Raw genomic sequence first — 23699 nt, forward strand, 5'->3', positions numbered from 1 at the left:
GCACCCAGAAGTGATGGGCCGGGTGGGGGGTGTACGGTGGGACAGTCAGACAGTAGGACAGAAGGGTAGCTGCCGTGTCAGAGTCTAGAGACAGGTGCAACAGTGTCTTTGACGGTTTGCTGGAGCGACTGGCGGTGGAAGATGGACACTGGAGGTGGGTTGAGGAGAGAAGAAGAAGAAGAAGAAGAAGAAGAAGAAGAAGAAGAAGAAGAAGAAGAAGAAGAAGCGGTGTCGTAGATACCTGCGCTGTACGAGTACAACACCGGTAGACACGGAGGATCAACGTTGGAAGTTGAAATATGGAGATGCACAATTATGGGCGGGAGTTGAAAGGGGAATTCACGACCGATGGGCAGACGTAATGATCGCCCTGGAAAAGTTGAGCCATTGGCGGCAATCAAAGCAAGCGAGTGCAGGTTACGGTGAGCGAAGGAATGGCTTGGGTATGCAGTTAGACGAACATCAGGAACAGCTAGTCGCAGCGCGAACAGGCGGGTCCCGCCGTGATTGCAGCAGGAGAAGCATGTCACCCGGCCAGGAACAGGAACTGATGACGGAGAGTAGGGAAGAATGGACTCCGTAGGGCAAAAAGAGAAAAGCCGAACTGATATTGAAGTTGAGGCGGAGAATTCAGTTCAGACCTGAGATGTCAGTGTATTGGTAAGTAATTGATAATGGCGCATGCCTTGACAAGAATAATAATGGCAGTGATGATGTTCGTAGATGAGGAACTAAATAGATGGAAGATACGACCGCGGTGGACTAGATAGTGAGATGTATAGATTGTATTCCCGTAAATACGGAGTAGAGTGGGTAATAAATAGATCAATACTCCGTAGGTACGTAGACTTATTGGCAGTAGCATCATGGCGGACTGTAAACTCAGGTCCTGATGTCGTGATATGGTATTGTACTCGGTACTCAGAGACAAGAGAGACACAGAGCGATGTGCTCCAGGGGCCTGCCCTGTCTGTGTCATACGATGAAGTATGATAGGTGCTGTCTCTTGTCATGCTTCGCTAGCTTTCTTTACGCATGAACAATTGGCTGCCAACAATAATGATGGTTGATTAATGAAGAGCGAAAGCGAGACGAAACAGAGGAGAACAGAAGAGCAGGAGAGACGAGTGGCACGGATATGGCAACGCTATTTTGGAGTAGCAGCAGGTTACGAGTAGCTAGCGGAGAGTCCGGGTTGAGGCTAGTTTGAATAAGTATCCCGACTAACCAACTACCCAGTTAGGTAGTTAGACATCTTGGGAATACCCAGGAGTTGTCAATTGTACTTGTACTTGTACTTGTAGTCTGTGGGAAGTCGGTACTGGGGAGAGACGGCGTCCATGGACTTGGGATTCATCCACAGTCAGGGCTCAATCATCTCTTTGTATGTACGAAAGATGGCGTATGCATGTACATGTACATACAATAGAAGTAGAAGTAGATACAAGTCGCTGCTCGTATGGCAACTACATGTCGACCAAAAAATGATAATGATCTGGTTAGTACGGAATATAGAAGGTGATACATACTGCGATTCATGACAATAACGATAATAACTACTCTACTCCGTACCCAGGTCATGCTACGGTTTGTCTCGTACTCTATGCTTTATCTATACACAGTACCTGGTACTACGTACAGCTGAAGGATCTCTATGCTCTACGAAGTACAATTAATAAATTCATCGTCACAAAGTGAATGCTCAATCTAGGTACATAACTTTAATCATCCCCCAATAGTACCTCAGCATCGTGGAAGTCTTTGCGTTCCTTTCCAGGCATCTCCATGTCGTCTCTTTCTTCTAGTCTGTTAGTTCCGCTTCGATCCCCCCCTCCCAAGCCTGCAAGTGCTTCACCCAGGTAGATGGATTCGGATTAGCGTATAATCTCTCCCCTTTCGTTCCATCACATCCCCCTCCAAACCCTGACACAGTAGAAAGTATCATCACCAGGTTTTCCATCTTCTATTTCCGGTCATTATTGATCCTTAGAAGGAATGATAATAATGTAAGATGATGTCTTTCAAAGAGTTGATGGATACTCTTCTCACTGCTCCTGGTGTTTGATACACGATAGATAGGTGATAATACTACCTACACAGTATAGCTGTTGTGCGACTCTGTTTCTGGTTGTTTCTAGGTCTCGTCGAGAACGCCATGTTGAACCCACAAGCCTCCAGCCGCCACGCCCGCAAGTCCACCACTTTCACACTTGATGGCACTAGATGGGAGATGGTTACAACTTTCGGCTTGGTCGCTTGATCCTCATCTTCCACTGTCCACTATCATGTCCTACCTACAGTCTACAGTCAACCTAGGCTCCTCAGTCTCCACAATCGTCCGTTCACCCAGACCAGGCCAAACACCAAACCCTTTCCTTTCCTGACCTGTCCTGTTCCATCTCATGCCCCAAACCTTGCAGCACCGGCCGGCAGCAGCAGCAGAAGCAGCCAAAGGGCCCTTGAACCCACCCACACCCGCTTGTGCATCAGCAGCACCAGCAGGCGCATCAGAACTAGAAGCAGTATCCTCGTCGTATCCGCCCCCCTACGAGGTACACACCCTCGTAACCTTTTGCGCACCCTCTCCATCAATTCAATCAAATCAATCAATCAAAATCCCCAAAATCCTTCTCCCTCTTCCTTTTCCTGCCTAGCACGCACACGCCTACGTTTAGTATACTTTCCCACTCTCATACTATTCCCCTACTTACCTACTCTAATTTACTCTCCTCTCTCCTCCTCCCCCCTACTCCCCTACTCCTACTCCTACCCTAACCCAACCCTTACAGTCCTTCGGTCCCCCCCTTCATCAACCATTCACCATCCCTCCTCTCACTCTCTACCTCTACCTCACCCTCACCCTCATCACTCCGTCTCTCGCTCTCACTCACTCTCCCACCTACCTATCACCTTCACCTGCATCTTTTGTTGCTTCACGGATATTGTAATTAATACCTGGTAAGTTTTACCCTTCATCACTTCTTCTTACACTAGACAATTCCTCGCGGCGTTCTCCTGCTTCTCATTTCGTCTCGCCTCCTCTCTCTCTCTCTCTCTCTCTCTCTCTCTCTCTCCCCTTCACTTTAGCACCGCAGTAATCCCGGGTTCGGATTGGTAAAAGCGCGCCACCAGCCTCGCTCTTTCTTCCACTGCTTGCCGAACTTCTCTACCTCCTCACTCTCCACCATAACCCTCCTCCTCCTCTTCTTCGTCCTCCACCACCGTCAACATCCTCACGCGATCGCTCGCTCACTCACTGATTCGCTCATCATAATACAATCACGCCCTGCGAGTAATCACTGACATTTCCCGTGCAGCAGATTTCCGTGTTGGCAGGCCTTTCGACGGGAATCTCCACTTACCCTAAACTTCCCTAGTCTATTACCCCTAACGCCTGTTCACCCCCGAGCAGTCCCGTCAATCCTTCAACCACATCAATTCTGGTTGAACGCATCCTCATCACATACACATATACCTCGCCTTAATCGTCGGATTCGTCCCCTACCGTCATCATGGGTTGCGGAATGAGCACAGAGGAGAAGGAGGGAAAGCAAAGAAATGAGGAGATCGAGAATCAGCTCAAGCGCGACAAGATGCTTCAGCGCAATGAGATCAAGATGTTGCTTCTCGGTCAGTAACACTACTTTCTTCTGTGTTGACATACACGCCGCACAATGAGAACATTTCTAATGCGATGCAGGTGCTGGTGAATCTGGAAAGTCCACCATTCTCAAGCAGATGAAGCTCATCCACGAGGGTGGCTACTCACGCGACGAGAGGGAGTCGTTCAAGGAGATCATCTTCAGCAACACCGTCCAGTCGATGCGCGTCATCCTCGAGGCCATGGAGTCGCTCGAGCTCCCTCTCGACGACCAGCGCGCCGAGTACCACGTCCAGACCATCTTCATGCAGCCTGCCCAGATTGAGGGCGACAGCCTACCCCCGGAGGTTGGCAACGCCATCTCCGTCCTGTGGAAGGATGCCGGTGTCCAGCAGTGTTTCCAGCGATCGCGCGAGTACCAGCTTAACGACTCCGCCAAATAGTATGTCGCTCCCTTCGATCCTCTCCCGTGTTTCTCTGCGTCGCTGCGGTTCCCGCGTGATTACAAATACTAACACCCACACAGCTACTTCGACTCCATTGACCGCATTGCCGCACCCGACTACATCCCCAACGATCAGGATGTCCTCCGCTCGCGTGTGAAGACCACCGGTATCACCGAGACCACTTTCATCATCGGAGACCTCACATATCGCATGTTCGATGTCGGTGGCCAGCGATCAGAACGTAAGAAGTGGATACACTGCTTCGAGAACGTCACCACCATCCTTTTCCTTGTCGCCATCTCGGAGTACGACCAGCTCCTCTTCGAAGATGAGACCGTCAACCGTATGCAGGAGGCCTTGACCTTGTTCGACTCCATCTGCAACTCCAGGTGGTTCGTCAAGACATCCATCATCCTGTTTTTGAACAAGATCGATAGGTTTAAGGAGAAGCTTCCCGTGAGCCCCATGAAGAACTACTTCCCCGACTACGAGGGTACGTATCGCGCATTCCCTCTCACTTTTCTGCGATGATTGCTAACCAAAATAAATAGGTGGCCCAGACTACGCAGCCGCTTGCGACTACATCCTCAACCGATTCGTCTCGCTCAACCAACATGAGACCAAGCAGATCTACACTCATTTCACATGCGCCACAGATACCATGCAAATTCGATTCGTCATGGCTGCTGTTAACGGTACGCCATCCTCATCCTCCCCTTGTCGAGCGACTGGAACTAATTGTTTGCAGATATCATCATCCAAGAGAACCTTCGTCTGTGCGGTCTGATATAAAAGGAGAACCGAGCTTGGACGACAAAGAACCGTACCAAAGGGTTATTGAGTCACGGGTTGCATGTCATGTCTTTGACGACGGCATCTTCGCCATGTTCATACACGGCGTTGTGAAAATGTTTTCCCTTTTATTTCCTGCTTTCGCCATATTTCTGCGTTCTGCTGAGTGGCTGCACCGAAGCCCAAAGTCTTCTTTGATACCCTGCTGTGGGCTGGGGCTTTCACCTTCAAAACACCTCTTCTATCGCAGGCGGTACTTAAGCCGCCCTTCTTACAAGACATTTTCCTTACCTTTTTATTTTTGTATTAACGGGAATCGGCGCCTCCCGCAGCCGGGGAGAGGTGCATCAAAGCACACCGCAACAACATACACCATCCTCCTTCCTGGATTCTTACTACTACCACCAAATCTTTTGGCGATGATCAAGTGGGATGCCTCCTTTTTTTCCTCTCTAATAACTCTCGTATCTACTGTAACTTGGCGTGGCTGTTTTTCCTCTTCTTTCTCCTCCCTCTCCCTCTGTACTTTTTCTCCCTCCCAGTCCTTGTGTGTACCACTCGAGGCTGAGATATGTAGTGAAATGATTCTTGTCTCAAATACGCAGCTTCTGTGGCTTCTTGCCCCTCCTGCTTCTACATCATGTGACGGGGTGGTGCACAATTCGGTGACACGAGTGTAATCTTCTCTGACGTGTCCACTCCATCGGAACCTTAGCCAACCATGTCGAACGATATAAACCCTCCGGGGGTGGTTCGCACCGGCTTTGCGAAACCATCGACAGGGCTCCAGGACGGAGCGGATAGGCCTGTTGATCATCTCGGAGGGATCAAACGTCGAGCAACCATGCCCGTATATGCAGTGCATCTGTCTACTCGTATCTATTCTAGGCAGCAGGTCGAAGGGTAGGCTCAATTCATGGCAGACTCACTCTCCCACTTTCTCCATCTCATAGCAACTATGGATTGCATCGACCCAAAATTTCGACATTCGATAGTTCTTAGTCCGTACATGAGTACGCCCAACCGTACCTTCCTCCACATCACCCACTCACCTCTCCAACGGAGGATAAAGGCAACATAAAATGCCCTGTATAATCAGAGAAAATAACAATTCTATCATCCTTAGTGAAAATGTCAATGTAAACTTTGCCTTTGAAATTACAATGTCACACTTTCTACTTCGTATCTTTAGATGTCACCCTTCCCTTCTCCATCACTTCCTTTTCCTAATGCAAAGACGATCAAGCTTCATGGCTGTGACTCGTAAGATCTCATGTCCTCCGTATGCAGCGCATTAAGTTATCTTATGTACAGAGTAACCACCCCGTACTCGGTACATACATACGTATCTTCAAACACCACGCTCAGGGATACCAGGACGCAAGGGGGGGGAGGGGAAAGAAACGAGCGATAGAACTCCGTTTCGTATCACCACCGCCACCATCACCACCACCACTTACGCACTGTCCCCTTGCTTGCTTTGGAAAGGCGTGTATGCACGTCGGGGATTTTGAAGTTCCGCGGATGTACGGCGTAAGTACGTGGGTCACTTCTTTCGTCTTTCCCTTCGCGTCTTCATCTGGGCGACTGGTTGAAGAACGACATGTCATGCCACAGTCTTCTTGTGCGTCGATGTTCAAAAAAGAAATGAAGAAGGGTAACTAACGGGAGGGATGATGGCGATGATGAGTGAGCGTGAGAATGGGTGAGATTTATTGCCCCGGGACTGGGTGTGTGCACACTGATGTGTGAGATAAGCGGATGGACGGACGGACGGAGTTGAGCTGCGGGTTTGTACATCGTGGGTTTTGGGTTTTGGGTTTGGGGATGTGTGCGTTTCATGGTTACTATATTCACTTGAAAGGGAAGGAGGATATGGACGGAAGAGGATGGATGAGGAGGATGAGGAGGGGAAGGGCGTAGTTTGGTGGTACGAAATACACTGAGAAAAGGAGAAAGATGGTACGGGGTACTATTTATGGAGTTCACAATTGATAGGAGGACTAGGTCGTGATATTTTCATCTTGGGGTTTGATGTCTTCTATGGGTTATGTTTGAGTGATGTGATTGATTTGATTTGGCTATGGTTTTTGGGCCGAAGTTGAGTGGTGATATCGAGGGCAATTGGATAGTACTTGTTTCCAGTGGTGAAATTCTTTTATTACCAATGTATTTGGACCTAGGTGTTCAATGTAGATAGGAATTACACAACATCAAGGCAAGATTGTAGAAAATGGATTATTTCGTGATACTTAAAACATGATCTTAGCTTACACCGAATCATGGTGTATAACAGTGTTTTTCTATATAAAAAATATAAGCCAAAGATTCACAGGATCACTTCATGCCTCAAAACGAGAATAAAACTCATAGAAGAAGTGCATAAAGCACCCAAGTATACATCGAAATATATCCCCAAGAGTAAGTGCATGGCTACCCAAGGTAGTTAACTATTCGACGGAGATGTACATCGGTAATGTCAGGGTCTGCGTCGTAGGCTTCATGCGTGATTTTGCCAAGGTGATTACTGATATATCACAGTATTACAGTACTAGAAGAGGGAGGGTATATGGGGGAAAGAGGCTGGTCTTCAATGACAGTGTTGATATGATTGTGTGGGGTTGGGTATCGTCGCGGGATGAATAGAGTATGGTCAAAACGGCGCCATTCAACTTTAATATTCTCCACATGCCTATCTGAATGCCATGACCCATAGAATCCTTCTTCACAGACCCATCATTACCCATTACCGAAGATTACTACGCATGATCTGTTTGTTGGCTAGTGACTCTGGGGAAGTACTCCGCAATCGCTTGTATACTGTTGTATATGGCGGATTCCAGCAACACGAGTACTGAACACAACAATTGAACGACGACCAATTCCCACGACGTCAATCTCAACATTCCCATAACTCACTTCAATTACCAGACCGTATTTCTGACGTTGGTAGAATAATCAATCCTGCTACAACGTTGATTACTGCCGTCATGCAAGCCATGGGCAGCCTGTCACTTAGTCTGACGTACTTGTGCATGGCCTCGAATCCTGTGGTTCGCTTAGGGACAGAGAGGCTGACTGTGCTGCACTCCGTGTATGGTACTTGTAATGTACGTTCATTACCTTTCCGTTCCCCTGAGATGAGACATGCCATGTAGGTCGATAGTGTTATTTATCACGTGTAGTCATATTGTGAGATGATAATCCAATTGCTCCTTCAGGTCAGGCTGTTGCAGTGCATTCGGATATTGTGTTTACAAGAAATACATCATACTGCGTAAGCTGTCCAATCACCATATACAGCCGAAAATAGTATAGTGCAGTTCCGCGAGGGGTTAAGCGAGTGTCGATCAACAGACCCTGACAAGAGGCTGAACTGGACTGGACTCGCAGCCAGAACACTCTCACTCACCATCGTCGACGGACAATACTACGCTAACTTCAACAATTCGCAATGTTTCGCGCTACATGTTTATTCGGTCAGGTCTGAACTGCAATCGGCTTACTGTTCAGCCGCGGTTCTGCCATGGCCTGGCATGGCACTGATTATTATGCCACAATGTGTGTGTGTGGTGTCTAGGGTGTGCAATCGAGATTCATCGTGAGGCTCTGCTCCACAACAATTTTTTTCGCCGCTACTCTCCGACACACTGAGATCGAGGTCTGGGTCGAGAGATCGACGACGAGGGAGAAAGAGAAGGCAAGATGGGAAAAGGAAAAATACGGATGCAACAACATGACCACTGCACTCCGACCACTGTCCCTCGGAGTGGGTGTTGGTGCCCCTCCAAGAATCCAGTCTGGACCGGTACAAGGTAGCAAGGATGAAGAAGGAGGAATCATGGCCCGAGCCAAACAGGAACATCATAGGTGGTAGTATTACCTGTAGAGACGTACCAAACTGAACAACCGCCGATACTTTCGATGACAGAGCCCCACTAAACCAAAGCCATTTTCACTTTCATGTGCGGTCGACCTTGCAAAATCGTCTTCTGAAGACTTCCATCAGTGACGTCGAGGCGCGTCCAGATGCGCTATCGTGGGATCGCACACCAATCACACCTCGCACCGCGACCACCATGCCTCCAGGTACCTACTCCCACGTACCGCCTTTGCACTATCCGCGGCCGCATAGCGTGGGTTTTGGCGTCGAGGTGCCGTTGCTATCGTGAAAGTTGTTGAGTACGAGTGTGTTTTCCTTGGTGTTGCCCGTTCACGATGTTGTCATAATGGCGGCGAAGAACCTCTAAGCAAGGTCCCGCTTCTTTTTCTGAACTTATCCCCTAAGTCAGCTCTTGCTATAAAGACTTGTTGCCCGTATTTTTTTGTCTTCGAGATATTTCCCTGGTAAAAGCATTAATACAACAGCAAACACTTTTGCTTCTGATTCATCGATTGATTCCTTTTCCGCCCTTCCTCGATTTCACTCCCACAAACCATCGCCATGGCTCCCATTGCACTCACCCCTCCCGCCGTAGAGGCCAAATCACAGCCCACCATTGAGGTCTCAAAATCCTCTCCTGTCGATTCCTCCAACATTGGCACTAAGCGCAAGATCATCTGCTTCTCAGGTACGTTGCGAATTGTCTTGCCCCTGGCCTTGTCGATCACCAACTGGACGATCTGCTAACCCTGGTCCAGACTTCGATGGAACCATCTTCATGCAAGATACTGGCCACATCCTCTTCAACAATTTTGGATGCGGTACCGAACGACGACAAATGCTCGACGAGCAGATCCACAGTGGCGAGCGCTCTTTCCGCGATGTCTCTGAGGAGATGTGGGGCTCGCTCGATGTCCCCTTCGACGACGGGTTCGAGGTGATGAAGAAGGCGCTTGAGATCGATTGCGACTTCGAGACCTTCCACAAATTCTGCATCAACAACGGCATTCCCTTCAATGTCATCTCTGCTGGCCTCAAGCCTGTCCTCCGAAAGGTCTTGGACCACTTCCTCGGAGAGGAGAACTCGAAGCACATCGATATCGTCGCCAACGATGCCACCATCTCTTCCGACGGTAGCCAGTGGAAGCCCGTCTGGCTCCACGACACCGAGCTCGGTCACGACAAGGCGAAGTCGATCAACGACTACAAGGACCAGGCTAGGCTCGAGAGCGACGACGGTACCATCCCCATGATCGTCTTCATCGGTGACGGTGTCTCCGATCTCCCTGCTGCCCGCGAAGCCGATGTTCTCTTCGCCCGCCGTGGCCTCCGTCTCGAGGAGTACTGCATCGAGAACAACCTCCCCTACATTCCCTTCGACACCTTCGCCGACATCCAGCGCGAGGTCATCAAGATCGCTAAGATCGATGAGGAGAAGACCAAGGGTCAAGGCCTTCCTTCGAACTTCAACCCTCGCGCAAACATGTGGCGCCGTGCCAGCAGCAAGAAGAACGTCCCACTCTTCGCCGCCATGACCCCCAAGGAGGAGAAGATGTTCACCTGGCCAGACACCTTCACTCAGTTGAAGGCTCCGGCCGAGACGACGACAGAGCTGGAGTCATCGGTCACTGCTGCACCGGCTGCATGATTTAGTTTCCTATCTCTGTCTCTCTCCACTTGCAAGCATTTCCCTTTTGCGTAACACTATTACATTGCATTCCCCGGGCCCTTTTATTTTCCTTTCTTATCGGCGCCAAATCACCTGAATACGTGGATACTTCTCCCTCTCGATCTCCGAGCTTTTGGTGCGGAACTCGTGCGCTTTTAATGGGTCAGTTGGTGGGGTAAAACAGCCGATAGCGTTTACCAAACCCACACCTCCGACTAAACATTTCATCGCCATCGATAACGACTTCGCCGGCACGCATCTTCCTTTCTTTGCCTCCTCTTCTCGGTCTCCACCTCCCGGCTGACGGCACTTGATCGATCCGGACCGCCGCCGCCGTCGGGCCCCGCGGTGTCCTTTTTCATGACGTTTCTTCCCTGGGCAGGCGTTGGATATGGGTTTTGTTCTTTCTATCCTCCATTGATAGAGTTTCATGCCAATGGTTTATATTTATCATCATAACGAGGGCTTTGGGATTACTTCTGGGCGTTTCCATATTTTCCATCCATCATCAACCCGTCGTCGTATCTGTCGGATAGCAACAGGCCGAGGGCGATTTGGCGGGGCGGCCGCGAGGAAGAATACCAGCATTAATGCAATTCGTACCCGTAGTTAATAGAACAAGATCTAGAATTCTTGCATATAGATAAAATAAAGATTTATATGGATTAGCAGTTTATTCTTTGACGACAACAAATACAACAGTGACGAGAAATCGGATAGAATTCCAAATATCTCTCTTCCTCTTCGAATACGGGTAGGCATGCGGGGCTATTACGATGTTAAGCTCACGAGGACGTATTCGCTTGCCTGCTGCTGTACTCCATAACTACCACTGGACAGGTAACTAAACACGAAATCAAGTAAATTCGATATGTTCCTACTTGGGACGTGGGGGAGGGGAAAAGCGCAGGGAGAATGTGCTGGGTGGACATCCGGGGATATCGGATTTAACGAGCCTTCGCCTGAGAACAGAAACAGTACCTACGAGCAGTTATTTTCAGAGAAGAATGGTAGAAAATGAACACCAAAGAACTTCATCCAGCGACAATTAATCAGACATAGGTGTTTACTCTAAAACTAAATTACCATGCAAACTCCCTTATATTGCTGGGGCGGAACCGGAAGGGGAGGGGGATAGCAAAGTGCGAAGGGAAAAGAGGTTCCCAATGCGGCATTTTCTGTGGTTCCCCTTTCCCACTCTTTTTCTCGTCGGGCGATCCTACTGATTGCTTGCATACATGCATGCGATGCAAGCGATGCGATGCGATGCGCTTCGCGTATATCTAGGCGTGTGTTGGTGCAGTGCTTGTATGTCTTCACATTGCATTAGGTGCCTAGGTAGGTAATGATAGTGTCGGTAGATGGCCAGCTCCCTATATCGATTGAGAGAGACGGGAATGCGTACTACACATTGAATGGGGCAGTGTGTATTTAGTGTTCTGTACAGTGCACAGTAGAGTAAGTATTGTCTTATGAGACAGATGCTTCATGGGATTGTTAATGTGGATGCATGTATGGGTGAATGTATGAGTGTCTTACGGCCCCCAAACCACATGCATGCATAAGGTTACGGAGAATTGGGAACCAGATTCGTCGTCCTCGTATGTGCGTGTCACTGTGTCTTCTTCTCCTTTGAGGCAAATTTAAAAAAATTCCGGTCTGCCTTGCCAATCATCCTATCCTCTGGCTATAGGGTGATGATGTTTTAGGGGTTTGACATCGTTGTGATCAATGCGGTTGGCGTGGGCGGCGCTGGCGGCGGCTGCTGTTACTGCATCGTGTCCCAAGCGTCAGGCAATTCTAATCAGGCAGCCTCCAATAGCCTTCAATGGTTAATTGGCGATGGATTTGTTGATAATGGTTGAGTGTAGTAAGTTGTAACTAAGTAGCCGAGAAATTTGAGGAGGAAGAGGCACAGAGCATAGCATAGGCAATAGAAGAAACTCCGGAGTGTCACAGGCAGTACCAGAATTCGGTTGACCGTACACAGTAGGCGAAGCAGTAGCTGAAGCTGCCAAAACCGGGGCAGTGGCCGGCTGGATTGCTAAATATGGAATCATGGATGGGGATGGGGGACGATGGTGGGAATTGGGGCCCTTCGTATTGGCTGTGTGGAGAGTTCGGAGGAGGCACTGTCTTTGCTGTACGGAGGACTTGCACTTGATCACTGATCGCGATGAAAGGGAGGATGGAAGCACTTGCTGTACTCCGTTAGGATCGAATAGACCATAATTGAGTATCTAATTGGTAGTCTATTGTCAAGTAGGATCCATCATGAACAAGCACCAGCCCATCCGTAGGAAGTCCACTCAGGTTGGCTCCATTATTATTACACATTAAACGTCACCTTTGGTGCTCCCGCAGCTTCCGCCCACGCCCGCCGTGATGTAGTAGTGTAGCATCTATCGAGTATCCAGTATCTAGTAATGGACTAGAACAGGGCAGGTCTTACAGACAATCCTAAACTCTGGACCGGAGAATAGGAATCAATCGGACGTCAAAGGAGATGATATCGTCATCAGATGCACAACTCACTTATTGAGTTACCATCTCCTTTTTATAATCAACCCGATCCCCCCCCCCCTACTCCCCTGGTGGTGGTCGTTGCGTGCTCATGCCTAATACCTATTATAACAATATCTGTCCGTATCGAGCTGGGTCGTCGCTTGCTTTGCTTCAAGGAAGAACGATCAAACGCACGGCATCTGATTTGATCTGACCTGAACTGGCGTCAAGCCCAAATTCGACCCCCAAACCTTCAGGTCGACCCGGTTGACGACCAGTACAACTACTCCCTATTAATTCATCAACACTACAATTGCCCCCGTTGGCCCTTGTTCTTGTTCTTGTTCCTACTCCTCTCCTGTCTCTACGCCGCTCCGCGATTCCGAATCCTACTATCTGGTTATTCTTTATCAACCTACGAGTGTCCTGCATACACGATCTCACCTTCTCCATTCGCGCAAGAGGACGAAAGTTGATCTTTAGGATTTGCTGCCTAAGGCTAGCCTAGGCCTTATTGTCCCATCCCATCACTCCCTCGTCCGTCGTCTCCGCAGCTTGCTACCGCTAAGGGGGTAGCAGTGTGTTACTCGCAGGCCAGCCAGCCCGCCTAATAATAATTACCTCGTTATCAACTGCAAGCCAGTAATAGAGAGCCAGCCCGTCCAAAAGCCGCACCCAAATCCAGGCCAGCTCGCTCGTTCAGCGGAGAAACCCTCCTCCTTGCGGAGCATCTTAATCGGGGAGGGGTGGTCTTGTTGACTTGCATTCCTTCTCTTCTTCTTCTTCTCCTTCTTCTCCCTCGGGTCCTCCGTTTCGCCTACCGTCGTCTTCCTCTTTCAGCGTCGACGTTGCGTACGGATTGAGAAGAAGGCGACCATTCCGGCGTCCAGCGAGCGATCGATCCACAAGCACCCAGGCGAGCGACCACACCAAACGAACAAGATTCGCTTGGCCGATTGGCATACATAGTCGAATACCCGCTGCCAACCTGCCAACCAGCCAACCAGCCCGCCTAGCAGAGGCAACGTTTCCAGCTGTGCCTGTGTTGTGTGGGAGTGTCGTGGGTGCGTCGTCATTGTCCAAGTTGTTGGTGCGGTGCATGTATGCACCGCCATCTCCGCCAACCAGCCCAGCATGCCGCGCCCGACCTTGTCCTCCAAACTCTCCCTCCCCTCCCGCCTGAAGAACAACCATAACAATACCAACGCGCCCACTTCCAATCCCGCCAGCGTCCCCACGAGTCGTCGCACGAGTCCCCTGCGCACAATGTCTGATTCCTCAAAGCCGGGACTCGTCTTGAAGGCCAATGTGATCAAGGTGCGTTCCTGCCGTCTGCTCGTCTGCCCACCGGCCGAACAGCTAGACCATACCCCGCTACTACGCCATCCATCTACAGCTGAAGCTAACTACTCGTAGGGCAGGAACCTGGCCGCAAAGGACAGAAGCGGGACCTCTGATCCAGTACGTGAATTTAACATCTTGCTATTCGTTGCTGCTACTTTGAATTCCTGATTGCGTCTTGAAACATGCGCTGACAGTTGGCCCTCCTCCAGTACCTCGTTCTCTCCTTAGGCGACGCAAAGCAAGCTACCCCTACGATCAATAAAACATTGAATCCTGAATGGAACTGTGCGCTCGAACTCCCGATTGTAGGCCCCCAGAGCCTGCTTCTCGAGGTGATATGCTGGGATAAGGACCGCTTCGGGAAGGATTACATGGGCGAATTCGATGTCCTGCTCGAGGATGTCTTTCAACAGGGTGCGACTAGCCAGGAGCCGAAGTGGTATCCCTTGGAGAGCAGACGCACCGGGAAGAAGAAGGCCGTGGTTACAGGAGAAATCCTATTGCAGTTCTCCCTCGCAGACACAAGCAACCCATCCGCCACCCCCGAGCAAGTCGTGTCCCGATTCATGAGTTACACCTCCTCTAGTAGCCCTGACGAGGAGGAAGACGAAGCTTTGTTACGTCTTGACAGTGGAGAGAACGACGACATCGATGAGGAGGATGAGAGCTCCGATGACGTCAATGACGAGTCGAAGAAGGCTGAGAAGAGAGAGAGGCGGCGGAAGAGGCTCCGGCTGGCAAAATTGAAGAAGAAGGCTACACTGCATGCATACGAGTTCTCTGACAAGACTGAGGTCGCTGGCGTGTTGTTTTTGGAGATCGTGAAGATCACCGATCTACCGCCTGAGCGCAACGGTAGGTGGAGTAACTTTTATCTGCTTTACATTGATCTCTAACATGTGCAACAGTTACTCGCACGTCCTTTGACATGGATCCTTTCGTGGTCACTTCACTTGGAAAGAAGACCTACCGTACGCAGGTCGTCCGACACAATCTCAATCCGGTATACGAAGAGAAGCTTGTCTTCCAAGTTCTGAGGCATGAGACGAACTATGCCATGAACTTTACGGTCATCGATCGTGACAAGTTCTCTGGAAATGACTACGTTGGAGCTGTCAACTTCCCTGTTGAAAAGGCAGTTGCTGTTGCGCCCGAAGCCGACCCCGTAACAGGGCTTTACAAACTTCCAGAGCCTTCAGACTCCCCGGGCATTCCTGAGGCTAGGAGATCGAGATTCCGTCTCCCGATGTCCCGATCATCATCCGCTCATAGTCTTTCCCGCTTGGCCCGACCATCACTAAAGAAAGAGAACTCTCAGAGTTCATTGAGCTCCCAAACAAATGTGTCCACCCTCGCAGGATCCGCACCCCAGACTCCAGGAATTGACTCCAGTGGAAACTTGGCACCGCCAGTCCCAGCTATCAATGTTGACCCTTCCACAGTCGACGACCAGGATCTCAAGCTCTATATATTGCCCCTCGAGATGAAGAACAAGGAGAGATGGGAGGCGAAGCATAGCCCTACTCTCTACATTCGCGCCAAGTACCTGCCCTACAAAGCACTGAGGCAGCAGTTCTGGAGAGCGATGCTCAAGCAGTACGATGCCGATGATAGCGGCCTCATCGACAAGGTCGAATTGACTACCATGTTGGATACCTTGGGCTCTACGCTGCATGAGTCTACTATCGACGGATTCTTCAAACGATTCTTGAAAGAGAACAACGGCGAGGAGGTCCTGACCTTCGATCAGACTGTCATCGTGCTAGAGGACCAATTGCAGAGCACTCAAGAGCGTGACCTTGCCAAATCTTGGAGAAGCCATCTGACAGCATCTGCAACGGATCTTTCCACACCTGGAACACTTACCCCCTCCCTGGATTCCGGCACTCAGACGCCATTGAATGTACATCCCTCACAGACATCTATACCAGCTCTTCAGACTGATACGCTTGGTCCGGAGGGTGAAGAAGGTGACATCATCGAGCCCGATGATCTTGGAGATGAGAAGGGCGAGGAACATGTTATTGAAATTCGCGAATGTCCTATCTGCCATCAACCGAGGCTCAACAAGAAATCAGATGCCGACATCATCACCCACGTAGCCACCTGCGCCAGCCAGGACTGGAGACAAGTTAACAACTTGGTCATGGCAGGTTTTGTCACTGCTAGCCAGGCCCAACGCAAGTGGTATTCCAAGGTCATTACTAAGATCTCATACGGAGGATACAAATTAGGCGCCAATTCTGCGAATATCTTGGTGCAGGATCGTATCACGGGCCAGATCAACGAGGAGCGAATGAGTGTTTATGTTCGCTTGGGCATCCGTCTACTGTACAAAGGCTTGAAGACGAATAACATGGAGAAGAAACGAAGTAAGTTCCCGACCCACAAATATGGAACATTACACTAACGTAGATGCAGTCCGAAAATTGCTTCGGTCCCTCAGCGTCAAACAGGGAAAGAAGTACGATGATCCTGCGTCTGCAGCAGAGATCGCCGGTTTCATCAACTTCCATCAATTGGATATGTCTGAGGTCCTACTGCCTACTTCCGAGTTCAAGAACTTCAACGAGTTCTTCTATCGTGCATTGAAACCGGATGCTCGTCCTTGCTCCGCGCCTGATGACCCGAGAGTCATTGTGTCTCCAGCGGACTGCCGCACGGTCGTCTTTAACACACTCGACCAGGCGCAATCTATATGGGTCAAAGGCCGCGAGTTCACCGTGTCACGTCTCCTTGGCGATGCCTATCCTGAGGACGCAAAGCGCTATGTTGGAGGATCTCTGGGTATCTTCCGTCTGGCTCCACAGGACTACCATCGCTTCCACATCCCTGTTGATGGTATCATGGGTGAGCCCAAGACAATTGAGGGTGAATACTACACTGTGAATCCCATGGCGATCAGATCAGCTCTGGACGTTTACGGCGAAAATGTGCGTGTCATTGTGCCCATCGATTCGGTAGCCCACGGGCGGGTCATGGTTATCTGCGTGGGTGCCATGATGGTCGGTAGCACAGTTATTACCCGCAAGGGCGGCGAAGAGGTCAAGCGAGCCGAGGAGCTGGGCTACTTCAAGTTCGGCGGCAGCACACTTCTACTACTGTTCGAGCCCGGCCAGATGCAGTATGACGATGATTTACACGAGAACTCTCGTGGCGCTCTAGAGACTTTGGTAGGTATCCCATCTCTTTCTGTCTAAGTCACATTACTAACGAGAGATCAGGTCCGTGTTGGTATGTCCGTCGGCCATAGTCCAAACAGAGGTGCCTACATGCCCGATATGCGCAAGGAAAACCCATCCCACGAAGAGAAGCAGCAAGCCAAACGCCGCATCGAAGGCAGTCTTGCCCCTGAGGGGGTTCGTGGGCCTATGCCTGGCGCAGGGATGTAGTTGACTAGACCGCGACTAGATCTACATTTCATATACACTTACGATTGTAATGTGTAGGTGATCGAAGGTTTCATGGTCGGGGATCTTCGATCATTGGCATGTATCGGCCGTCATGTCACGTATAAAGCACGACACAATCACCATCAAGATAAAAAGGGTACACATTGGAAAGGGTTGGTTCTTTATTTATTTTTTCGGGTTGCAATCTTGGGATCTATGTCTGGAGCCTTCTCGGGGCAGAAGATCGATGGATCGCATAGTGCAAATGCATGGTACAAAACATAGCGAGAGAAAACATAGCATCAACGACGGTAAACGACAGCATCACGGGTTCAACGCTTTATCCTTATATTTGGAAACCCTGGGAGTTCTATTTGGGTAGTTTTTAGATGTACACATATCTGAGTCCATTGCTATTCACTCCAATTCTTGAATATTCCTATCATCATAAGATGTAATTTAGTATGTGTGAGTGATGTTGACATCGAAGACCACAGCCATTCAAATTACACATAATGATAGGTTGTTAAGAATGTCATACAGTATTTTGAAGGGTGTAGCCGAATATGATGCTCTACCATTGCTTGGGAATTTATTCCATGTTCATTGGTGGTGAGGTCATGTGCAGCCGCTTAGTCATTTGTTTTGATTTCTCTCCGGATCCTAGCACGGGCATCCGTTCACCTCTCTGCGCCCCCACCGCGGACCAAACATTCACGACCCTCAGGAACCCACGACATATTCGCGTTAGAGAGACCGTCTCGCCCATTCACGAGACTTCACGAACCTTTCAAAATAGCCAAACAAATATAATTATCCCCCTTCCCGCCCGGATTTCCAATTCGCGTGAGTTACCAGTAACGCCAAGGATTCTCTCAATGCAGCACGCGCCAAACCCTCCGTAGCAACTACCAACAAACACAACCAAACGACGAAGGCGACCGACACACGTCGAGAGCCGCCACGGTTCCGGAAAAGGACTCTCGCGCGCGCACGAAATCGAGTTACCTAAGCCGGACTGATGACAGCCATACTCGCGAGATCACCTCTACAATCGCTACCTACGGCAATGAATCGCCCTACAACGCGACGGAAGAGCGCGAGGCATGAGGAGGATGACGGGGGAGCACCGGTCGCGAAAAGGGCAAAGACGACAGCTGTGGCGACGAATGGCGGCGCTGTCGGCGGCGGATCGAATGGTTCTGGAACAGGGAGGAAGGGCGCAGCGAAGAAGAGTTCAAGGAGTACTACCGGTGAGTCTTTTGCCGTACAATGAGGATTTGGCGCATTGTGCGCGTCGATTTGCGGTGGAATGAGGGTCGCAAATTGAGCGACAACTTTGCGGGAAAGAATAGGAAGGCTAATTGAGTTAATAGCATACGACGAGGACGACGATGGCTTTCAATTCACGCGCCGGACGACGAGGAAGAGCGCCGCGAAGGCCCAGCAACAACCCGCGACCGAGACAATTCCCGAAGAACCCGCGAAACCTGCACCCGCGCCCGCGCGCCGGAAGAAGACTCCGGCTGCTGCCCCGAGTGCGCCAATTCCCGAGCAGAACGACGTTGCACCGAAGCGACGGCGGTCGACGCGCTTGTCGGCGGATCAGGAGCAGATTGAAATCCAGCAGGGCGCACAGAAACCGGCACCGAAGCGTGTGAGGAAGTCAGTCGCGCCCCCCGTGGAGAAAGAGAGGGAGAGGGAGAAGGCGAAGAGCAAGAAACAGACTACCCCGGCGCCGGAGACAGCTGTGGAAGACAGAAGTGCAAGAGCGCAACCGATTGTGAAGACCCCGAACCAGAACGAGCTCCATGTGGCTAAGAAACGCGACGGTGCTGCTACAAAGATCATGCTTCCATTTGCGGATACGCCTGTGATTACGAGGAATAAAGAAATGCGGAAGGCGAGCAAAGATGGGCACAGAAGGAGTAGCTCGGGGCTGAGAGGGAGGAGGGCGAGCTCGTTGATAGACAGCGGATTGTCAAATGGTCAGTTGGAATTGCCCCCAGGACTCCATGTTGACGTGGCTTGGAATCTGACGGTGCATACAGCTTTACCGCATTCCGAGGTGGAAGTCCGCGAATTCTACAAGTACATTGAGCAGAGTTTACCGGAGCCCAGGCGGATGAAGCAGCTTCTGACCTGGTGTGGTTCAAGAGCGCTGCCAGCGAAGCCGTCAGGAAGCGTCAAGGATGCAAATGCGATTATGGCAGGTATGGATGATCCGAAACTCTGGATTCATGAATGTGGAACTGACTGGATGTAGCACGTGCTATACAGCAAGAGCTCATTGACGATTTCGCCAGTAAGCCAGAATTATCAGACTGGTTCAGCAGAGTATGTTGGGAATGATGGCTTGCTTGTAGACCGCACTAATGGGATCAACAGGAAGATACTACGCCTCCAAAAACGGTAATCTTGAAACCGAACCCAGTGAACGAAAGGAACCAGACATTACTAAAAGAGATGGAAGAAGAAGTTAAGCGGTATGTATTGCGTCGTAGATGTCCGTAATGCCTTGCTAATAGACCATCAGTCTAGAGGAAGAAAAAGCCGCCTGGGACGCCATATCTGCCGCTTCCAAATCAATACAACCGACACCTGTAACAACAGACCAACCTGTACCATCACTCGCCGACATAGACACCTCATTACTCGACCCATCACAAGCCTCCATACTCGCCACACTCCAATCATCCATGAATCCACCCTCATCTACCACCGACGACACCGATGAACAGAGACCCTCAGCATCAACATCAGGATCGACAGCATTCAAATTCACCACCCCTACTGCCCTACAATCACATCTTTCCGCCCTCGCTATTTCCCTCGAGCCCAACATCGACATCTTCGCAGACGGCGTCCACAAAATCGAACAGTACCGCAACACCGCCGAGCGAGTAGCTGACCGAGTACTCGGAACCGCAGCCACACGTCTTGAAGAGCGGGACAAGGCTGTGAAAGAGAAGGTTGGCAGCGAGGGAATTGGCGTGGGCGACGTCCTGCGAAGTCTGTCTGGCGTACTTAATGAATGATAATTGAAGAAGTAGCGTTTCTTCTTCTTGTTTCTTATTACATGTCGAAATCACAGTGCTTCAGAAAGACAACAAGTGATTCGATCAGGACCCCGTTCTAACGATGCAACTGGGAAGAATGTTATATATGCGGAGTTTTATATCCCCCTTTCTCTCTCTTGAACAAATTCATTTTTCCCCCATTCTGGGTTCTTCTTTCCAAAAGTCACACTGAGGCTTGTTTGGGGTCTCATGCGCCTTGTAAGCATGGTTTGAGTGGTGCGGTGCGGTGTGGTGATGTGTAACTACCTACCTAGAGTCCCGTGTTGCTTGGTGGAAAGGCGCATCCGCGTGTGCGACTTCTTGTTTTTTTGGTTGAACTGCCAGATTGCCAACTTCCCCATCAGGAACTTGGATTAGGTGGCAATAAATACGCAAATCGTTCATCCAAGCAAGAGAAAGCCTCACTCATGTTCTCTTCTCCAAATATTCTTCGTCTGCACCGCTCACCAATCCGGGATGTCGAACCTGGATGTTTGCTGCAATGCTTCACCCATGTCACTGCGCCACGTTCGGCTGTGTTTCCGTCTAGACGACCTGGGTATGTGGAGGATAAAAATCCCCGCTTCGCAGCCTGATGAGCTGGAGGTCTTCATAATACACTATTGTCAATATTACAAGGAAGACGAAAACGGCACCGGGCCACACCGCAATGGAGATATCGAAGCCTCTGAGAGGGACCGCACACGACCAAGAAGCTAGCCCATCAGTTTCAACTACGATCTACGGTAGCGAGCGCTTTTGCAGTCGATGTATGGAACACGTTGTTCCGCTGTTTGAATCTCGCGCACCACCTCCCGAGGATTATGAATACCTTCTTAGGATAACTACCGATTCTTTCGAAAACACATGCGAGATGTGCAGGTTCTTGTCTTCCTGCTGTACTTCCAAAGACCAGGCAAAACCGTTGGTATTATGGGCTGTGTCTGCCTTACATAATTACTATGACGAGGTATACTGCTACAACATGTGGCCAGACAAAATACAACATTGCTTTCTAGACGAGAGATGGTGGGTTTTATCGCAATGTTGTGAAGCATTGGAGTATGGATGCCTCGTGCTAGACGACGAGTCGACGGGACCTGAGAACGAAGGTCAGTGTCGGGCCCGATCGCTAGATCCAGAGTCCATTGATTTTGGGATTCTGAAGGAATGGCTGGATACATGTGATCATCACCACACAGGACCCTGTAATGCTGGGACAACCAGTCTGCCGCATCTTTTCTCCGTGATTGACTGCAAAAGGGAACAGCTTTCCCAATTACCTTCTGGCGAAAAGTTTATTGCTTTGTCTTATGTCTGGGGACCCTCACCCCCAGAAGAGGCGACAGAGAGTGAGGAGGATAAGGCTTGGAATGTTCTGCCACGTAATATACCCTTGGTAATCAAAGATGCCATGGCTGTAACCATTGCTCTGGGATATCAGTATCTTTGGGTAGATCGATATTGCATTTCCACAGATTCTGCTCAAAAGCACCAGCAGATATCGGAGATGGACTTAGTCTATTGCTCCGCACATGCTACCATCATTGCCGAATCAGCACAAATCCCTTCTGATGGACTACCTGGTGTATCAACACGTTGCAGGCAACGGCAACCACAGATAACCTTGGACAAAGGCGTACTTAGACATACGCTACCGCACGGGGGTGCTGTCATCGGAAACTCCAAATGGGCAAGCAGGGCGTGGTGTTATCAAGAGTACTGTCTTTCTCGACGAAGGCTATTCTTCACTCAATCCCAAGTGATTTTCGAATGTGCTAAAACGCAAGCACATGAGACCATGTCTACATCGCAGGCCTATTTTCTCGCAGAAGAGGCTCGGCCATGGAAATCCTTTTTCCCTGCTTGCTACTTTGCAACAGAACATAGCGCGTCAACCCGGCACGTATGGGATTCAATCTACAACTATACCGGCCGGGCTATGTCGTATGAATCTGATGCGTTAAACGCGATGCTCGGTCTATTCAAGGTGTTTCAATCATCGCCAGTGCCGATTTATCATTTCTGGGGAGTGCCATATCGGCCATGGGCGAACCGCTCTGACTTGATCGAGAACCCAATTTCATCATTGTGTTGGTATATCCTAGGATCTTGGAAGAGGAGGCGGACGTTCCCTAGCTGGTCGTGGTTAGGGTGGTCTGGGAGTGTGCTTTCAGAATTTCACGACAAGCAGGATACAGAAACAGATCATGATCTGAGGATCGGCGCAGAGACAAGAGACGGCAATGAGGTTCAAGGATGGCCGCCGGAGTTGTGCACTAAAAACCGACTCGCGCCGTACCTTCTTCTTGAGGGTAAAACTTCCCAGCTGAAGTGTTCACGGCAGGACGAGCACCGGCTCTGGTATCTAAGGGCGGTAGATGGTGGCGAATGGCTGGTCCTGTCCGATGAAATCGGCTTCTATGCAGGCGGTAACCCGATGTCTCCACACTGCGTGCTCGAAGGAGAAATTTCCGATGGAGAAAAAGGGCATCATGATTCTCTGACGGCTGTTCTACTTGGAACTGATTCCGGACTCATTTACTTACTAGTTCTGGAACGAAATCGGACACTTGACAATGAAAAGCGAATCGGATGTGAGAGGATTGGATACATAAAAATTCATAGATTCGATGTCATGGCAAAGATTCAGTGGGAAAATCGGCGGCTACGTGTTGGATAAATAATTTGTTACGGAGATCTTACTTTAGCTCACTTGATGTCAACGCATATCATCAGCACTTTTCTTCTCAGGACAAGAATTTTACAATTGTATAGACTTGGGCCATATCATTGTTGATTCTTATCTGGAAACTTCATTGGAAATTTCGTTCCAAGGTTTTCTTCATTCATTGTACGTTGATTTACTTTAATGATAGTGTAGAGTTGGTCTGCCATAAATCCAAAACGAAAGAAAAATGATCATATCCAATTTAGTTGAAATGAACTCTCTCCCCTATCTTCCTATCCATTCATCCACCAATGGACCTTCCGCTCCCAAAGAACCT

At 49.8% G+C, this 23699-nt stretch overlaps 9 protein-coding genes across 9 annotated transcripts; 6 read left to right on the top strand and 3 right to left on the bottom strand.

Moving 5' to 3' along the window:
• Positions 1-616: 616 nt before the first annotated feature.
• On the bottom strand, positions 617-1159 carry BU24DRAFT_283395 (uncharacterized protein). Its single transcript, XM_033522743.1, has one exon. The coding sequence runs from the start codon at positions 977-979 to the stop codon at positions 650-652; it is 330 nt and encodes a 109-aa protein (XP_033379880.1). The 5' UTR covers positions 980-1159; the 3' UTR covers positions 617-649.
• Positions 1160-3323: 2164 nt separating this feature from the next.
• BU24DRAFT_283437 (G protein alpha subunit) lies at positions 3324-4987 on the top strand. The gene is made up of 5 exons (XM_033522746.1): positions 3324-3630; positions 3701-4043; positions 4128-4540; positions 4599-4742; positions 4796-4987. Exons 1-5 carry the CDS (start codon positions 3513-3515, stop codon positions 4837-4839), a joined length of 1062 nt encoding a protein of 353 aa, XP_033379881.1. The 5' UTR covers positions 3324-3512; the 3' UTR covers positions 4840-4987.
• On the bottom strand, positions 4985-5938 carry BU24DRAFT_283455 (uncharacterized protein). The gene has a single exon (XM_033522747.1). It carries the CDS (start codon positions 5702-5704, stop codon positions 5135-5137), a length of 570 nt encoding a protein of 189 aa, XP_033379882.1. The 5' UTR covers positions 5705-5938; the 3' UTR covers positions 4985-5134.
• Positions 5939-8415: 2477 nt separating this feature from the next.
• Positions 8416-9147, top strand: BU24DRAFT_283478 (uncharacterized protein). The gene is made up of 2 exons (XM_033522750.1): positions 8416-8709; positions 8771-9147. Exons 1-2 carry the CDS (start codon positions 8576-8578, stop codon positions 9009-9011), a joined length of 375 nt encoding a protein of 124 aa, XP_033379883.1. The 5' UTR covers positions 8416-8575; the 3' UTR covers positions 9012-9147.
• On the top strand, positions 9025-10418 carry BU24DRAFT_283474 (uncharacterized protein). Its single transcript, XM_033522749.1, has 2 exons — positions 9025-9410; positions 9481-10418. The coding sequence occupies exons 1-2, from the start codon at positions 9284-9286 to the stop codon at positions 10368-10370; spliced, it is 1017 nt and encodes a 338-aa protein (XP_033379884.1). The 5' UTR covers positions 9025-9283; the 3' UTR covers positions 10371-10418.
• On the bottom strand, positions 10419-11062 carry BU24DRAFT_283471 (uncharacterized protein). Its single transcript, XM_033522748.1, has one exon. It carries the CDS (start codon positions 10821-10823, stop codon positions 10467-10469), a length of 357 nt encoding a protein of 118 aa, XP_033379885.1. The 5' UTR covers positions 10824-11062; the 3' UTR covers positions 10419-10466.
• A 2968-nt stretch (positions 11063-14030) lies between these two features.
• BU24DRAFT_354631 (uncharacterized protein) lies at positions 14031-17632 on the top strand (the record flags this gene model as incomplete). The annotated part of the gene is made up of 6 exons (XM_033523825.1): positions 14031-14213; positions 14313-14357; positions 14450-15095; positions 15149-16612; positions 16662-17413; positions 17465-17632. 6 exons carry the CDS (start codon positions 14031-14033, stop codon positions 17630-17632), a joined length of 3258 nt encoding a protein of 1085 aa, XP_033379886.1.
• Positions 17633-18653: 1021 nt separating this feature from the next.
• BU24DRAFT_376797 (uncharacterized protein) lies at positions 18654-21029 on the top strand (the record flags this gene model as incomplete). The annotated part of the gene is made up of 6 exons (XM_033524627.1): positions 18654-18867; positions 19009-19620; positions 19684-19845; positions 19899-19973; positions 20067-20118; positions 20169-21029. 6 exons carry the CDS (start codon positions 18654-18656, stop codon positions 20668-20670), a joined length of 1617 nt encoding a protein of 538 aa, XP_033379887.1. The 3' UTR covers positions 20671-21029.
• A 1076-nt stretch (positions 21030-22105) lies between these two features.
• Positions 22106-23374, top strand: BU24DRAFT_466243 (HET-domain-containing protein; the record flags this gene model as incomplete). Its single annotated transcript, XM_033532348.1, has 1 exon — positions 22106-23374. One exon carries the CDS (start codon positions 22106-22108, stop codon positions 23372-23374), a length of 1269 nt encoding a protein of 422 aa, XP_033379888.1.
• Between the last annotated feature and the right edge of the window lie 325 nt (positions 23375-23699).

This window comes from Aaosphaeria arxii (genome assembly GCF_010015735.1).
Source record: "Aaosphaeria arxii CBS 175.79 unplaced genomic scaffold BU24scaffold_9, whole genome shotgun sequence".
Lineage (NCBI taxonomy): Eukaryota > Fungi > Ascomycota > Dothideomycetes > Pleosporales > Aaosphaeria > Aaosphaeria arxii.

Excerpts from the sequence above, each read along its gene's own strand:
- BU24DRAFT_283395 (XM_033522743.1), bottom strand. The coding sequence starts at position 979 with ATGACACAGACAGGGCAGGCCCCTGGAGCACATCGCTCTGTGTCTCTC.
- BU24DRAFT_283474 (XM_033522749.1), top strand. The coding sequence starts at position 9,284 with ATGGCTCCCATTGCACTCACCCCTCCCGCCGTAGAGGCCAAATCACAG. Across the intron at positions 9,411-9,480 it reads CAAGATCATCTGCTTCTCAG|ACTTCGATGGAACCATCTTC; the intron begins GTACGTTGCGAA and ends ACCCTGGTCCAG.
- BU24DRAFT_283455 (XM_033522747.1), bottom strand. The coding sequence starts at position 5,704 with ATGCACTGCATATACGGGCATGGTTGCTCGACGTTTGATCCCTCCGAG.
- BU24DRAFT_283478 (XM_033522750.1), top strand. The coding sequence starts at position 8,576 with ATGACCACTGCACTCCGACCACTGTCCCTCGGAGTGGGTGTTGGTGCC. Across the intron at positions 8,710-8,770 it reads GCCAAACAGGAACATCATAG|AGCCCCACTAAACCAAAGCC; the intron begins GTGGTAGTATTA and ends TTTCGATGACAG.
- BU24DRAFT_283437 (XM_033522746.1), top strand. The coding sequence starts at position 3,513 with ATGGGTTGCGGAATGAGCACAGAGGAGAAGGAGGGAAAGCAAAGAAAT. Across the intron at positions 4,044-4,127 it reads CTTAACGACTCCGCCAAATA|CTACTTCGACTCCATTGACC; the intron begins GTATGTCGCTCC and ends ACACCCACACAG. Across the intron at positions 4,743-4,795 it reads CGTCATGGCTGCTGTTAACG|ATATCATCATCCAAGAGAAC; the intron begins GTACGCCATCCT and ends AATTGTTTGCAG.
- BU24DRAFT_283471 (XM_033522748.1), bottom strand. The coding sequence starts at position 10,823 with ATGAAACTCTATCAATGGAGGATAGAAAGAACAAAACCCATATCCAAC.